The sequence below is a fragment of the Bos indicus x Bos taurus genome, chromosome X (assembly GCF_003369695.1).
Source record: "Bos indicus x Bos taurus breed Angus x Brahman F1 hybrid chromosome X, Bos_hybrid_MaternalHap_v2.0, whole genome shotgun sequence".
NCBI lineage: Eukaryota > Metazoa > Chordata > Mammalia > Artiodactyla > Bovidae > Bos > Bos indicus x Bos taurus.
Window position 1 is genome coordinate 1,166,501 of NC_040105.1, and position 15,403 is coordinate 1,181,903.

The 15,403-nt window shown below is 49.3% G+C and overlaps 1 protein-coding gene across 6 annotated transcripts in view; it reads right to left on the reverse strand.

Annotated features, from left to right (window-relative positions):
* The window catches only part of DHRSX (dehydrogenase/reductase X-linked), a 223,314-nt gene that overhangs the window by 165,286 nt on the left and 42,625 nt on the right, over positions 1 to 15,403 (reverse strand). For all 6 annotated transcript variants that reach the window (XR_003509863.1, XR_003509864.1, XM_027535274.1 and 3 more), the window contains exon 3: positions 9,982 to 10,050. Coding sequence is in view for 4 of the 6 variants with exons in the window: in XM_027535274.1 (XP_027391075.1) it covers positions 9,982 to 10,050 (69 nt within the window). In the remaining 2 variants the exon portion in view is untranslated. The remainder of the gene's footprint in view (positions 1 to 9,981; positions 10,051 to 15,403) is intronic.

Sequence of the window (15,403 nt, forward strand, 5' to 3'; positions counted from 1 at the left end):
AGTTCTCCGTCACTGGCGGAGGCAGAGGAGCCGTGTTGCCCCGCGTACCTGGTGACAGACACAGGCTGTGTCTCCATCAACTTTATATCAGTGCCCAGAATCAACAGCATATGGAATGTGGGAAGGTGCAATCCTTTGGCCACCTGATGTTGAGAACTGACTCATGGGAAAAGACCCTGATGCTGGGAAAGATTGAGGGCGGGAGAAGAAGGGGACGACAGAGGATGAGATGGCTGGATGGCATCACGGACTCGATGGACGTGAGTTTGAGTAAGTTCCGGGAGTTGGTGATGGACAGGGAGGCCTGGCGTGCTGCAGTGCATGGGGTTGCAAAGAGTCGAACACGACTGAGCGACTGAACGGAACAGGCGATGAACACTGTCGTGATGGTTTCAGGGGGACAGCAGGGTGCCGGGGTCCAGCCCCGGTGGAGTCAGGGGTTTCGAAGGGGAGACGGCATCGGCAATCAGGAAACCACAGCTTATTTAAACGTTAATTAAGGATATAAAGAGCAATAGAATAGAATAAGGATAGCTCAGTGAGGAAATTCAGTGGAGAAAAGAGGCTGAATAATTCAGCCAGAAGGTGAGAGAAAGAACGACATGGGGAGACCAAGTTTCTGTGAACAAGGCCCGCACTTTATTTTCCAAAGTAGTTTTTATACCTTAAGTTATGCATAGAGGATAATGGGGGAAGGGGTAGAGTCATGCAGTAAGCCAGGCTTTCTTCCTGCAAACTTATCATATGCAAAAGCTTAGGTGATTTGCATCATCTTCTGGCCCGGAGACCTGTTAACATTTTAAGAAACTTATTTTTCTCTAAAGGTGATTATTCTAAAGTCAGGCGCCACCCTCCAAAAGCATTAGATAAAGTTGCATTCCTATAGGGCAAAGGTGTGGTGGGCTATAACAAGAAAAAGAATTAACTCAAGGGTCCAAGGTTACAAACATTAAAGCTACTATTTACACCAATTATATTAATCAATACACTGCCAGGGACACAGCAGGTAAGGGATATGGAGACTCAGCAGCAAACATTGGCCCAACAAGTGAAAAACCCCTCACCAATACAATTTCTAATCAATCTTTTAACTACTCAAAGGAATCTGTATTTAGACAGTTTAGAACATCTCATGCCTCTCACAGTTGGGAGGCTCTGAGCAATCACATGTGGCCAGAAAAACCTATTCAGGCAGGCTAGAGGACTTCCAAAGGAGTTTGTAGGTTGAAACATTATCACACCCAGGAACTTTATTAACTGGAGCTGTAAGTGAACTCTTTTTTCAGAGAGAGGTAGTGGGGGACAGCCCCCCGTAAAGTTAGAGGTGTAGGTGAGAGCACAAAGCAGAAAGTAGGCAGACTCTGGTTTTGGGGGTAAATGCTCAAGAATTTCCAGGGGGACTCCTGAGGTTCGATCCCACCTTTGCGTATGCCCAGCCTCCTTCCTCATGACCTTTGCAGGGGCGGAGCTCCTGCTCCGGGCAGCAGGGGGACTCAGCCGTCCATATACGAGGATCCCTTCTCCCGCAAACTCCCCTCCCATCCAGGCTGCCACGTGACATGGAGCAGAGTTCCCTGTGCTGTCCAGCAGCAACTTGCTGGTTCTCCATGTTAAACACAGCAGTGTGTCCACGTCCATCCCAAACTCCCTGACTATCCCTTCCCCCATCCTTCCCCCTGGGAACCATAAGGTTATTACAGAGTATTGAGCAGAGTTCCCTGTGCTGTCCAGCAGGTCCTTGCTGGTTCTCCATATTAAATACAGCAGTGTGTCCATGTCCATCCCAGACTCCCTGACTATCCCTGCTCCCATCCTTCCCCTCGACAACCATAAAATCCTTCTCTAAGTCTGTGACTCTGTTTCTGTTTTATAAGTAAGTCCATTTGGGCAAGTCAGTCTGATGGGGAAGCATAACCACGTTTCTGTACGGCCACATTGCCTTCAAAGCATTGCCTTCAAAGGCGAAACGTGGCCCAGAGGATATAGAAAAAGGTTGTCCATGGGCCCTCCGGGCTCAGCGGGCCGAATTAAAACATTCAAGGGGCTTCCCTGGTGCCTCAGCGGTTGCGTATCCACCTGCCAATGCAGGAGACGCTGGATCAGTGCCCGATCCGGGAAGATCCCACAGGAAGCAGGGCGACTAAGGCCGTGTACCACAACAAGTGAGTCTGTGCTCTTCAGCCCGGGAGCCACAACTCCTGACACCCTCAACAGGCAGTGAGAAGCCGTGCGCCACAGCTAGAGAGGAGCCCTGCTCACCCACAGCTAGGGAGCAGCCCATGCAACAGTGAAGACCCAGCACAGCAGAGAATAAAATAAATACATAATAAAATATATATATATTGCTGCACTCGCCCTCTGCAATGGTCCACACTCTGTGCAGTGCACTTCTCTCTGCATCTGAGTAAATACACTTCTTACAGACCACTTTGTCTCTCCCTGAATTCTTTCTGTGATGAGATATCAAGAACCTGAGCTGCATTAGCTCCCAAAAGCAGGTAACCGGGGGTTTGGGCTGGGTTTGAGTCCCAGCCACGTGGGCTCAAGTCCCAGTCTGCGGTAAACGGATTCACTTTGATGTCTCTCTGGAAAAAAAACAAACACTTAAGTTTCCTTAACGTAGGTCTCTTCATTAACCTAGTATTGAGTGTGAAAAAATTTGGAGCCCAAAAAAATAAAGTCTGACACTGTTTCCACTGTTTCCCCATCTATTTGCCATGAAGTGATGGGACCAGATGCCATGATCTTCATTTTCTGAATGTTGAGCTTTAAGCCAACATTTTCACTCTCCTCTTTCACTTTCACCAAGAGGCTTTTTAGTTCCTCTTTACTTTCTGCCATAAGGGTGATGTCATCAGCATATCTGAGGTTATTGATATTTCTCCCGGCAATCTTGATTCCAACTTGTGCTTCTTCCAGCCCAGCGTTTCTCATGATATACTCTGCATATCTAGCAGGCTTTAAAAAAAATTTTTTTTTTAATTCATAAACACAACCTCTAAGTCCTGGAGAACTGTTCTCAAGTTCCATCAGCCATGGTCTCTGTCTGGCTGAGCACGGCCACTGAACTCAAGCGGGTGTCGGGTCTGTGGGCTGGAGGGTGGGGTCAGCCATGGAGGGAGAGTAGGAAGGACACCGTCGGATGGGACCGGCTTCCTGAGACTCCCGGGACAGCGGGACAGCAGAGAAGAGTCTCCGATGACAAGGAAGACAATTCAGGAGGGTAAGACGTCTCCTTTGAAAAGCTGACCTCACGATTTCTCCCGAGAATGCGTCAGTTGTTAGCTCTGCCCATACCACGGCAGCGATAACCCTGAATCAAGCTACCACTGAAGAGGTGCTCGCCCTAGGATGCACGAGAGCAAAGTCGCTCAGTCGCGTCCGACTCTTTGCGACCCCAGGAGAGAAGACTGGCGTCGATTTATATTCCCTCCTCCAGGGGATCTTTCCGACCCAGGGATGGAACCCGTGTCTCCGGCATTGGCAGGGAAGTCCTTGCCACCGAGCCTCCTAAGAAGATGGGATTCCCTGGTGGCTCAGTTGGTAAAGAGTCTGCCTGCAACGTGGCAGACCCGGGTTCGATCCCTGGGTGGGGAAGACCCCCTGGAGAAGGGAATGGCAATCCACTCCAGTATTCTTGCCTGGAAAATCCCATACACGGAGGAGCCTGGTGGGGGCTACAGTCCATGGGGTCGCAAAGAGTCAGACACGACAGAGCGACTTCACTTTCTTTTCTCCTAAGAAGCCCACATGTACTAGAAACGTGGACAAAGTTTCTTTCCCTGTCGAACACTCTCCACGTAGCTGGGAAGGGACGCCAGACAGGAGGTATTTTCTTATCAGAATTCATGTCCTTCAGATTTGGACAAAATAGGACTCGGAAAAGAATAAAAAGAGAAGAGCGACCATCCCTCCCTGAATTTGTCTCTGCAACCTTCAGATGGTTCTTTAGGGAACAGACTAAAGAAGAAATTGATTCTTTTTTTCTGCCTTACATTTCCTGGGAGGAAATGTCCTGTCTCAGTAACCATGTATCCACATGAAGAAGTTATCTGGGGTGCAATTGATTTCATCGAGAAAGGTCTTTCAAAAGAAGCTTTTTATACCCTGCAAATTCCAGCCTTGAGATGGACGGAAGGATAAGGTTACAATTGCAGCTGTAAAATAAGAAAATTGAGAAGTAAAGGAGGAGTTTCTACTTTTATATTATCCTGAAAGGCGTATTTTAATCAACACAAACCATATCCAACGGCCACAGTTGACTAGAAATAAGTCTGATAAATGCTTTATGCAAAAGCAAGGCTGAAATGCCACAAATGTGAGACGAGATCACATTTCTCAGCAGTAAGCCCTTCATCCAGGGACAAAGGTTTCAACGAACAGAAGACGAACATGAATTCATTCATTCTGGGGGGTATCAGAGGAAAAGCTGGTTCTCGCAGTTGAACAAAAGTTGCAAAATTTCAGCTCAGGAGAGAAGACCCGAAAATTAAGGAAGTGCTGCGTGCAAGGTCAAACAGACAGCTCCAATCAGCTCCTGCTGATGTCGCTTCTGACAATTAAATTAAGCATGTCACCACACAGGACACCGGGAATCCACTGAAATAATGAGTCTCTGGCATAACGTAGCGGAAAAAGCAAATTGTGGAGGACAGACACAAATCAGATAGAATCAGCAGCTACCCTGGCATCCCCGGGGAGCCCATTAATGTCTCTGGGCATCACCTCCAGAATTAACTGATTTTACGTGATAATAACTGCGGTGGACAAGAGAGCCGTAATGATCATCATTTATATCAGCATCACCATGTCATCATTACCGCTATCCCCACCGCCACCAGCAGCAGCAACAGCACCATCGTCGTCATCACTGACATTCTGTCATCAGCACCATCAGCACCATCCTCAGCTCCACCATCCTCAGCGCATCCCCACCCCCATCATCCCCGTCATGGCCACTCTGTCATCAGCACCATCATCCTCAGTCCATGGGGTCAGAAAGAGTCAGACACGACTGAGCACCTAAAACTTTCATTTTCCTTACCCTCTTAGATTAGGCAAGCACTTCTGTTTCTTATTCGAATGTTCTTTCTTTTTTTTTTTTTTTTGGCAATCTTCTGGAAAAAGAATGGGCTTTCCTAAAACTTGATACCTCATATTGTTAAAGGCTGTGTGGTTACGGAAATTAAATTAAATCCAAGTAAAAGGTAAAGATTGTAAATTCGGTGAAAGTGAAAATGAAGTCTCTCAGCCGTGTCTGACTCTTTGTGACCCCACAGAATGTAGCCTGCAAGGCTCCTCTGTCCATGGGATTCTCCACGCAAGAATACTGGAGTAGGGTGCCATGCCTTCATCCAGGGCATCTTCCCCACCCAGGCATCAAACCCACGTCTCTTTTACCACTCGAACTCCCACGCTTCTCTGCTGCTGCTGCTGCTGCTGCTAAGTCACGTCAGTCGTGTCCGATTCTGTGCGACCCCACAGATAGCAGCCCACCAGGCTCCCCCATCTCTGGGATTCTCCAGGCAAGAACACTGGAGTGGGTTGCCATTTCCTTCTCCAATGCATGAAAGTGAAAAGTGAAGTCACTCAGTTGTGTCTGACTCCCCGTGACCCCATCATGGACGGCAGCCTACCAGGCTCCTCCGCCTATGGGATTTTCCAGGCTCCTCTAGGGATGTCCTAACAGTGGAAATCCTACAGGACTTGTCCTCTGGGTCTGGCTTAGTTCATTCATCATCATGACTTCGAGCTTCACCCACGCAGAAGCAGGTGTCAGAATTCCCTTCCTCGTTATGGCTGATTCCCTTGTACGCGTGGACCCATGTTTCATTTACTGTCTCATCCATGGATGATATTTTTTGAAGGGACCCACCACCACCATGTAACCCATAACGGTGTCTCTATGAATTTAGCAGTTAGTCGCTCAGCTCTTGGCAACCCTATGGACTGTAACCCCATGTAGCCCATCAGGCTCCTCTGTCTGTGGGGTTCTCCAGGTAAGAATACTGGAGCAGGTTGCCATTTCTGTCTCTGGAGCTTAGGATCCACTCAAATGCATCAGCCTCCCGCACACACCCAGAATTTGCTGAGCGCCGAAGAACTGATGCTTTTGAACTGTGGTGTTGGAGAAGAGTGTTGAGAATCCCTTGGACTGACAGGAGATCAAACCAGTTAGGGTTAGTCCTGAATATTCGTTGGAAGGACTGATGCTGAAGCTGAAACTCCAATATTTGGCTACCTGATGCGAAGAGCTGACTCATTGCAAAAGACCCTGATGCTGGAAAAGATTGAAGGTGGGAGGAGAAGGGGGTGACAGAGGATGAGATGGTTGGATGGCATCACTGACTCGATGCATATCAATTTGAACAAGTTCTGGGAGATGGTGATGGACAGGGAGGCCTGGCATGCTGCAGTCCACAGGGCTGCAAAGAGCCAGACACGATTAGCGACTGAACAACTCCTAAAGGAATCTTAACATAATCTCGAGTACCATTTTATGAGCAGGTGATCATGCAATTTGCTCCGAACGGGAGACATCTTTCTGTAGGGAGGGTTTCCAAGGATAAGTCCAGCCCAGAAAACCCATGACGGGCATCATTTAGATATGGCTTGCCATCCCAGGCTGCCACGTGGACTCCTTCCGAAGGTCTCCAATGTGGATGCCTTTAAAGGCACGTCAATCAAGCACTCGAAACGAGAACCCTCCAAGGGCACGTCAGGGCAGGCGTCTGACAGGCACGCGCCCACGCCTAGGACAAGGATCAGGCAGATGGCCAAGGCAGCGATGCACCAACCCTGGAAACCCCACGGCCTGCCCTCCCTGTCCACGCCCCCGCTTATCCGCAGGCACGGAGCGGAGGACTGATGTCAATATGAGGCTGGAACAAGGGGAGAGCTGAAAACTCTCCCGAGTGTAAGCCAGCGAGTCCTAGAAGGCAGATTGCAGGCGAGGAGGGCGGTTCAGGACACACACAGGTGGGCGGCCCGTTGCCCAGACAGAGAGACCACCGCACCTGGAGCTCCAAGACGGAGGTGTGGCAACGCCTGCCTCTGAGCACGTGGCATCCTTGCCAGACCCCTTCCGGCCGGCCGGCTTCACCCAGCGGGCGAACCATGGCCCAGAAGAATCGCTCCATGTGGAACACACAGCAGAGGAGAACCGGAGGGGGTCCACTCGGAACCAGATTCCTGGAGACCTTTTCTGGGGACCTGCATTCAAACCCTTTGGACTCCTCCTCCTGCCTTTCAGAAGCTGTCTTTGGCCTTCTGAGCTCTCAATGTTGCTTAGTCACTAAGTCGCGTCTGATTCTTTGCAACCCCATGGACTATGGCCCACCGGACTCCTCTGTCCATGGGATTCTCCAAGGCCAGAATACTGGAGTGGGTTGCCATTTCCCTACTCCAGGCGATCTTCCCGACCCAGGAATCAAACCTGCGTCTCCTGCATTGCAGGCGGGTTATCATTAGTACCGCCTAGAAAGCCCACACACGACTATATAGAGAAGAGATACACAGCCAGGACCTATTACATAGCACAGGGAATTCTACTCAACATTCTCTCAGAAACCAACATGGGGCAAGAACCTGAAAAGAAATACATGTATATGTATCACTGAGTCGCTGGGTTGTATCGCTGAAACTAACATGATAATCTTTAATTCTAAAACATTTTTAAGAAAGAATAGGAGGACAGGTGTGAAATTGATCGGGAAGACCCTCTTGATGGTGAAACATGCAGAACTGTGATGGAAAGCAAGGGACGCCTTCTTCCCTTTCAAATCAAAGGACAGGGGACTTCCCTGGTGCTCCAGCAGCTGAGAGTCCGAGCTCCCCAAGCTGGGGGCCCGGGTTCCATCCCTGGTCAGGGAACTAGAATCCCACACGCTGCAAGAAAAGCTCCCGCACCCTTCAGCGAGGGTCCAAGATCCCATGGGCCCCAACTAAGATCCACAGGGACAAACAAGAAATATTAAAAAAAAAAAAAAACAAAGCACAGAAACCACATTTCCTGGGATTCGCGACCAGGGAACTCCACCGTGGCTTGTGTGAGTCACCAGTGAAATGCTCAAAAGCAAAGCCGACCTTCCGGGGTTTGCTTGGAAGACTATGTCACTTATCTATTTCCATTTGAGTCCGTCTGAATAGTAGCAAACCATTTTGCTGTTTGTTTTCTAGCGCTAGGGGTTTTATTGGTATTTTAGGGGTGGCTCTTTTTTTTTTTTTCCTTGGTAAATTAGCACGACTGTTTGCTCCAAATGAGAGAGCTTTTCTCAGCATGTAATTACTCAAAACCAGTATCTATTTCCACTTGGGTTCATTTGAACATTGTTAAGTCATTTTCCTGTTTGTTTTGTGGAGTTGGGTTTTTTTCATTGGTATTGTGGTGTGGCGTGGGTTTTTTTTTTTATTGTTAAATGAGCATGACTATTTGGAGAAGGCAATGGCACCCCACTCCAGTACTCTTGCCTGGAAAAATCCCATGGGCGGAGGAGACTGGCAGGCTGCAGTCCATGGAGTGTCTAAGAGTCGGATATGACTGACCGACTTCACTTTTACTTTTCACTTTCATGCATTGAAGACAGAAATGGCAACCCACTCCAGTGTTCTTGCCTGGAGAATCCCAGGGACAGGGGAGCCTGGTGGGCTGCCGTCTATGGGGTCGCACAGAGTCGGACACGACTGAAACGACTTAGCGGCAGCATGACTATTTGGTCCAAATAAGAGAGGTTTTATTAGCATGTAATTACCGACAACCAATATCCATTTAGGCTTCCCTCATAGCTCAGTTGGTAAAGAATCCTCCTGCAATGCAGGAGACCCTGGTTCGATTCCTGGGTCAAGAAGATCCCCTGGAGAAGGGATAGGGTACCCACTCCAGGATTGTTGGGCTTCCCTGGTGGCTCAGTTGGTAAAGAATCCTCCTGCAATGCGGGAGACGTGGCTTCAATCCCTGGGTTGAGAAGATGCCCCGGAGAGAAGGGAGAGGCTACCCACTCCAGTATTCTGGCCTGAAGAATCCCATACAGAGCATGGGGTCACAAAGAGTCGGACAAAACTGACCGACTTTCACTTTCACTTTCCATACCTACTTCCGTTTGGATTCCTTTGAACATTCTTAGAGGCATCTTGCTGCTTGTTTACCTCACGTTGGGGGTTTATTGGCATTTTGGGGTGGCATGGGTTTGTCTTTTTTCTTTTTTCTGGTAAGCTGTTGTTGTTCAGCCACTCAGTCGTGCCTGACTCTCTGCGACCCCATGGACTGCAGCACGCCAGGCCTCCCTGGCCATCACCAACTCCCGGAGTTCACTCAAACTCACGTCCATCGAGTTGGTGATGCCATCCAGCCATGTCATCCTCTGTCGCCCCCTTCTCCTCGGGCCTTCAGTCTCTCCCAGCATCAGGGTCTTTTCTAATGCGGGGGACAGAGGTTCAATCCCTCATCCAGGACGATCCCACGTGCCGTGGGAGACAACTAAGCCCGTGAACCACAACTTCTAGAACCTGAGCTCCAAAACAACAGAAGGCAGCGCAGAAGAAGCTGGAACTCGGCAACTACACAGGAGCCCCCACCCGCCACAACCAGAGAAAAACCCGGAGCAGCAGCAAAGACCCAGCACGGCCAAAACACATGAATAAATAAATAACATTATTTAAAAAAAAAACAAGAAGCGGAAGGAGGCAGATGCACCTGCCATTAGGCACATCCAAAGAGTCCTGAGTGGACACGGGCCTCGGAGGACCCTGGGGATGGACAAGGAATGAAAACACGGCCCGATCTCACCAGGAACACTCTCCCTCATGGGGGGTACCGTGCTTGCTGCTGCCTTGCACCGGCCAAGGAGGACCAGAGGCCCTCAGAGAGATGCTCCAGAGCAGAGACATGGCCCCTCCCCGAAGCTGCTTCCATGAGCCCCACCAGGAACCTGGACCCAGAGCAAAGCAGAAGCGCCATCTGTCTGGGGGAGATCAGTCAGGTACCTTGGTCGTTGAGCGTGTCCTCTTTTATCCTCCTCACGGCCTCCTGGGCTTTGCTGTCGTTATTTCCGGCTAGAAGGGAAAGAAAGACACACGACTCAGAGGAAGAAAACCGCTCCACGTGGAACAACGTTTCCTCGAGACGGTGAACAGAGAAGCCTACCAAGTGTCTGCTTCCATTTCTGCTGTTGGGACTCGGCCAACAGCTCAGAGCAACTGTGGCTGATTCAATGTATCTGCTGAAGATACGCTTTCTCCAGCCTGCATTGGCCAAAAGCATGCTTGTCTGGGGGACTTCCCTGGTGGCTCAAAGAATCCGCTTGCAATGCAATCCGCCTGCAAAGATGCCCTGGAGAAGGGTGAGGCAACCCACTCCAGTGTCCTTGCCTGGAGAATCCAATGGACAGAGGAGCTGGGCGGGCTATGGTCCATGGGATTGCAGAGAATCTGACACGACTGAGCGACTGAGCACACACACACACACACACACACACCCGTATGCATTTCTGGGGCATCCTACTTTTCATTGATTCCACACACGCATGTCAGCTTATGGCATGAGAACCACGCTGAAGCCAAGAAGACTATGGGCCTGAAATTGTCGAAGGACATGTCCCACAGGACATAGAACTTTCAAAACCCTTGTGGTCCAGGGAACCCCTCCGCTCACGGGTGGCTGGAGTTGTGAAAAGCATCATGAGGGAATGCGTGCAGCCCAGTGGCAAGGACTCCACATGTTCGCTGCCTGGGTTCAATCCCTGCTGGGGGGAATCTAAGATCCCGAAAGCCACTGCGAGGCCAACCAGAAAAATACACAAAACAGATCAAAGGAAAGGGTTAGTCGCTCTGTCGTGTCCGACTCTCTGTGACCCTGTGGACTGTAGCCCCGCCAGGTTTCCCTGTCCTTCAGCATCTCCCAGAGTGTTGGGAGCCAGCGTGAGGACCTCCACCCGTGGCAAAGGTCGTGAGGAAGGAGGCTCGACATACGCAAAGGCGGGATCGAGCCTCAGGAGTCCCCCTGGAAATCCTCGAGCATCTACCCCATAACCAGAGCCTGCCTGCTTTACTACTTTGTGCTCTTACCTACACCTCTGACTTTACGGGGGGCTGTCCCCCACCACCTCTTTCGGAGAAGGAGTTAACTTAGAGCTCCAGTTAATAATAATTCCTGGGCATGACAAGAGTGTTTTAACCTACAAACTCCTCTGAATGTTCTCTAGCCTGCCTGACAGGCTTGTCCGGCCACATGTGATTGCTCATAGCCTCCCAACCATGAGAGGCACGAGATGCTTTAAACCTTCTAAAAACAGGTTCTTTAGAGAAGTTAGAAAACTATTAGCATAAGTATAGTGGGCTGATTAGAAATTGTATTGGTGAAGGGTTTTTCATTTGTTGAGCCAATGTTTGTTGCTAAGTCTCCACATCCCCTGCCTTTACACACATTAATGAATATATAGAAGAAATAAGTATTAACCTTTGATATAAATCACGTTAGACCTTAGGCTAAGTAAATTCTTTCCTTAACTAAAACCCACTACACCCTCACCCTATAGGAATCTAACTTTATCTGGTACCTTCGGAAGGTGGAGTCTTTTTTAAGAATAATCACCCCTGGAGAAATAAGTGTCCTGGTTGACTGACCGCTGTCACAAGGAGAGGGTCATAAATTGTCAGCAGGCCCCCTGGCCAGAAGATGATGTAACACCCCTAAGACCTCTGTATACATTTGTATGAAGCACCTGACTTTGATAAAAGTCAGGACTGCTGACCCCACGTGACTTTTGCATAACATCTCAGTGTATAAAAGTAGACCATGGAAAATAAAGAATTGGGATCAGTTCCTCGAAATACTGGTCTCCCCATATCTCTCTCTCTCTCTCACTCTGGCTGAGTCTCCACCTGGAGCACGGAGCCCGCCAAGCTTACTAATTTTGCCTGGGCTTCTAAGATCCGACCGGGGAGGCCTCAGTGTCTCCTCTCCTTCTGGAGAACGGAAGGACGCCTGCGGCCTACGTAAGTGGTGCAAACTTCTTGTCTTGAAGTTTTATTGGTCTCCCGCGTAAACCAAGCTACTCAGCCTCTTTTCTCCACTGAATTTTCCTGCTGAGCTATCCTCATTCTATTACTCTTTATATCTCTATTTAATATCTAATTGAAGCTATTGTATCCTGATCCTCGCCGACGCCATCCCCGCTTCGAACTCTCTGGATCAGCCGGGGCTGGACCTCGGCACCAGAGTTTCTGCAAATTCCCATCCCTTGGGTCGGCGATGCCATCCAACCATCTCATCCTCTGTCACCCCCTTCTCTTCCTGCCCTCAGTCTTTCCCAGCGTAAGGGTGGTGAACTCAGGGAAAACAGAAATAGTTTTAGCTCCAGTTGGAGACAGAGAAGTGAACAGTGGCAGAGGACACCTTTGGGGGAGGTGAACGAAAGGGATTTAGAAACTGCTGCCGCCCTTAGAGAAGTTCAAAGCCGCGGACATCAAGGTGACGCAGCTGCAAAAGTGATTTGCACCTCAGCCGCCTTAAAGACATCATTGTTGTGTGGTCATGACCGGTTTGCTCAGAGATTCTTCCTGCAAGCGGGGGGCCAGGGGCACGAAGGGAAAGAACGCATGTCTTCCATCTCTAAACACTGGACACATCAAAGACCGCCACCTCCGAAAAAGAGAATTCACGGCTGAGCGGGGATGTGGGCATGTATGAGCTTGCTTCTGAAATCGGTGAGAATTTTTTTTTAAGTGTATTTATTTTAAATGAAACAAAGATGAATATTTTTAACAATACAAGAGACAACATAAGGAAGACAGACATCATAAACCATTTAGACACCTTAACGGCAAAGAAACGAAGACACATAAAGCGAAAATCAGAAGGAATGGACGGGAAAAGAAAAAAGTAAACCATCATAGTGAGACGTGCTATTAAAATGCCATCTGCTGCCAGGCTGCCTGGCGGGGTCCGGCCACGTTGGCATTGAGAGCTGGTACAGCGGAGGCTCCAGTGAAGGAAGAAAGAAGCCCCGAGTTCCTAAAAAACACACAGGGGGTCCTGAGACACCTGGGGTGGGGAGGGGGCAGGCAGTGAACCCGCAGCGCAGACTAGACCCAGGGCAACGCACGTGCCCCCCGCAACGGAGAGCTCACTCAGAGATCAGGCAGCCACGGCAGGCAGCGTATGCCCCTGACTGTACGTACAAGCTAAAAAACACAAAAGACACAAAGGGACTCATTCACAAAAGAGACACGCACTGAAAGACATAGAAAACACACTCACTGTTACCAAAAGGGAACGGGGTTGGGAGAGAGAAACTAGCAGCTTGGAATCAGTATATATTAACTGCGATATATAAAACAGATAGCCAGCAAGGACCTGCTGTTCAGCACAGGGAGCTCTGCTCAATACTCTGTAATAACCTTATAGTTCCCTGGTGGAAGGGATAGCCAGGGAGTCTGGGATGGACACGGACACACTGCTGTGTTTAACTTGGAGAACCAGCAAGGACCTGCTGGACAGCACAGGGCACTCTGCTCAATACTCTGTAACAACCTTATGGTCACCAGGGGGAAGGATGGGGGAAGCGATAGTCAGGGAGTCTGGGATGGACATGGACACACTGCTGTGTTTAACTTGGAGAACCAGCAAGGACCTGCTGGACAGCACAGGGCACTCTGCTCAGTGTCACGTGGCAGCCGGGATGGGAGGGGAGTTTAGGGAAGAATGTGTACACATATAAGTACAGCTGAGTCCCTTTGCTGTCCGCCTGAGACTATCACAACATTGTTAATCCGCTGAACCCCAATAAAAAATATTTTTGGTGTTAAAAAAAAATGTAAAGAAAAAAATCAAAACACGATACAAATGAACTTACTTGCAAAACAAAAATAGACTCACACATAGAGAACAAACTTACGGTTAGCAAAGGGGAACGCTCAGGAGGGGCAAATTAGGAGTTCGTGATGAACGTAGAGACACGACTATATTTAAAGCAGATATACAGCAAGGACCCACTGCATGGCACAGGTAACTAAATGCAGTATCTTGCAATAGCTTATCCTGGGAGAAGAGTTTGATGAAAGAAGACACAAATGCACAAATACAACTCTATGGCTGCTGTTCAGCTGAATCTAAGACAACACTGTGTATCAGCTATGTATGTGTATGCATGAACACGCTTCAGTCGTGTCTGACTCTCTGCGACCCTGTGGACTGTAGCCCTCCAGGCTCCTCTGTCCATGGGATTCTCCAGGCGAGAATACTGGAGTGGGTTGCCACGCCCTTCTCCAGGGGATCTTCCCGACCCAGGGATCGAACTCGGGTCTCCCGCATTGCAGGTGGGTTCTCTACAGTCTGAGCCACCAGGGAAGCCCATGCCTGACCTTAGACGGTTGCTAATGTTGCGTCTACATCTACTGGGGATCCACTGGCATATCCAGAAACACTCCCCTAAAGGAAGCAGGTCACAGACACGGTGGGTCTACCTTGCCATCAAGCTCTGTTCCGTGGAGGTTGTTATGTATAAAACAAAGCAAGGGTTCAACGGCACCAAGTCATGGGGGAAGGGCAAACTCCCACGTTCAGATTTGCTCTGGGAAGGATGAACCCTGCTCACCAGATTGTAAAGGTCTGCAGGAAGGAAGGAAAGTACCACTTGTTAGGAACGGAGGAGCCTGGTGGGCTGCAGTCCATGGGGTCGCTAAGAGTTGGACTCGACTGAGCAACTTCACTTTCTCTTTTCACTTTCATGCATTGGAGAAGGAAATGGCAACCCACTCCAGTGTTCTTGCCTGGAGAATCCCAGGGACGGGGGAGCCTGGTGGGCTGCCATCTATGGGGTCGCACAGAGTCAGACACGACTGAAGCGACTTAGCAGCAGCAGCAGCAGCAGGAAGGAAGGAGAGTACCACTTGTTAGGGGAAAAAAAAAAGATTTTGACCCAAATTAGGGCCAGTGAACAATGGGCCTGAAGCTTAACCTGGTTCATCTCCTGCTGTAAAAAAAAAATAACTTTTATTGGAACACAAGCCCTGGTCATCGCTAGTCCATCCTAAAGGAGATCAGTCCTGAATGTTCGTTGGAAAGACTGATGCTGAAGCAGAAACTCCAATCCTTTCACCACCTGATGCAAAGAGCTGACTCATCTGAAAAGACTCTGATGCTGGGAAAGATTGAAGGTGGGAGGAGAAGGGGACGGCAGAGGGTCAGATGCTTGGATGGCATCACCGACTCGATGGACGTGCGTTTGAGCAAGCTCCAACAGATGGTGAAGGACAGGGAAGGAGTTGCTTTCCTGCAGTCCGTGGGGTTGCAAAGAGTCAGACATGAGTGAACAGCAACAGTTGAAAGAGGTAAAACCAGACCTATAGTACAATTTTTATCAAAACGGACAGGATAAAAAGGATTAATTACATGCAGAGGATGTCC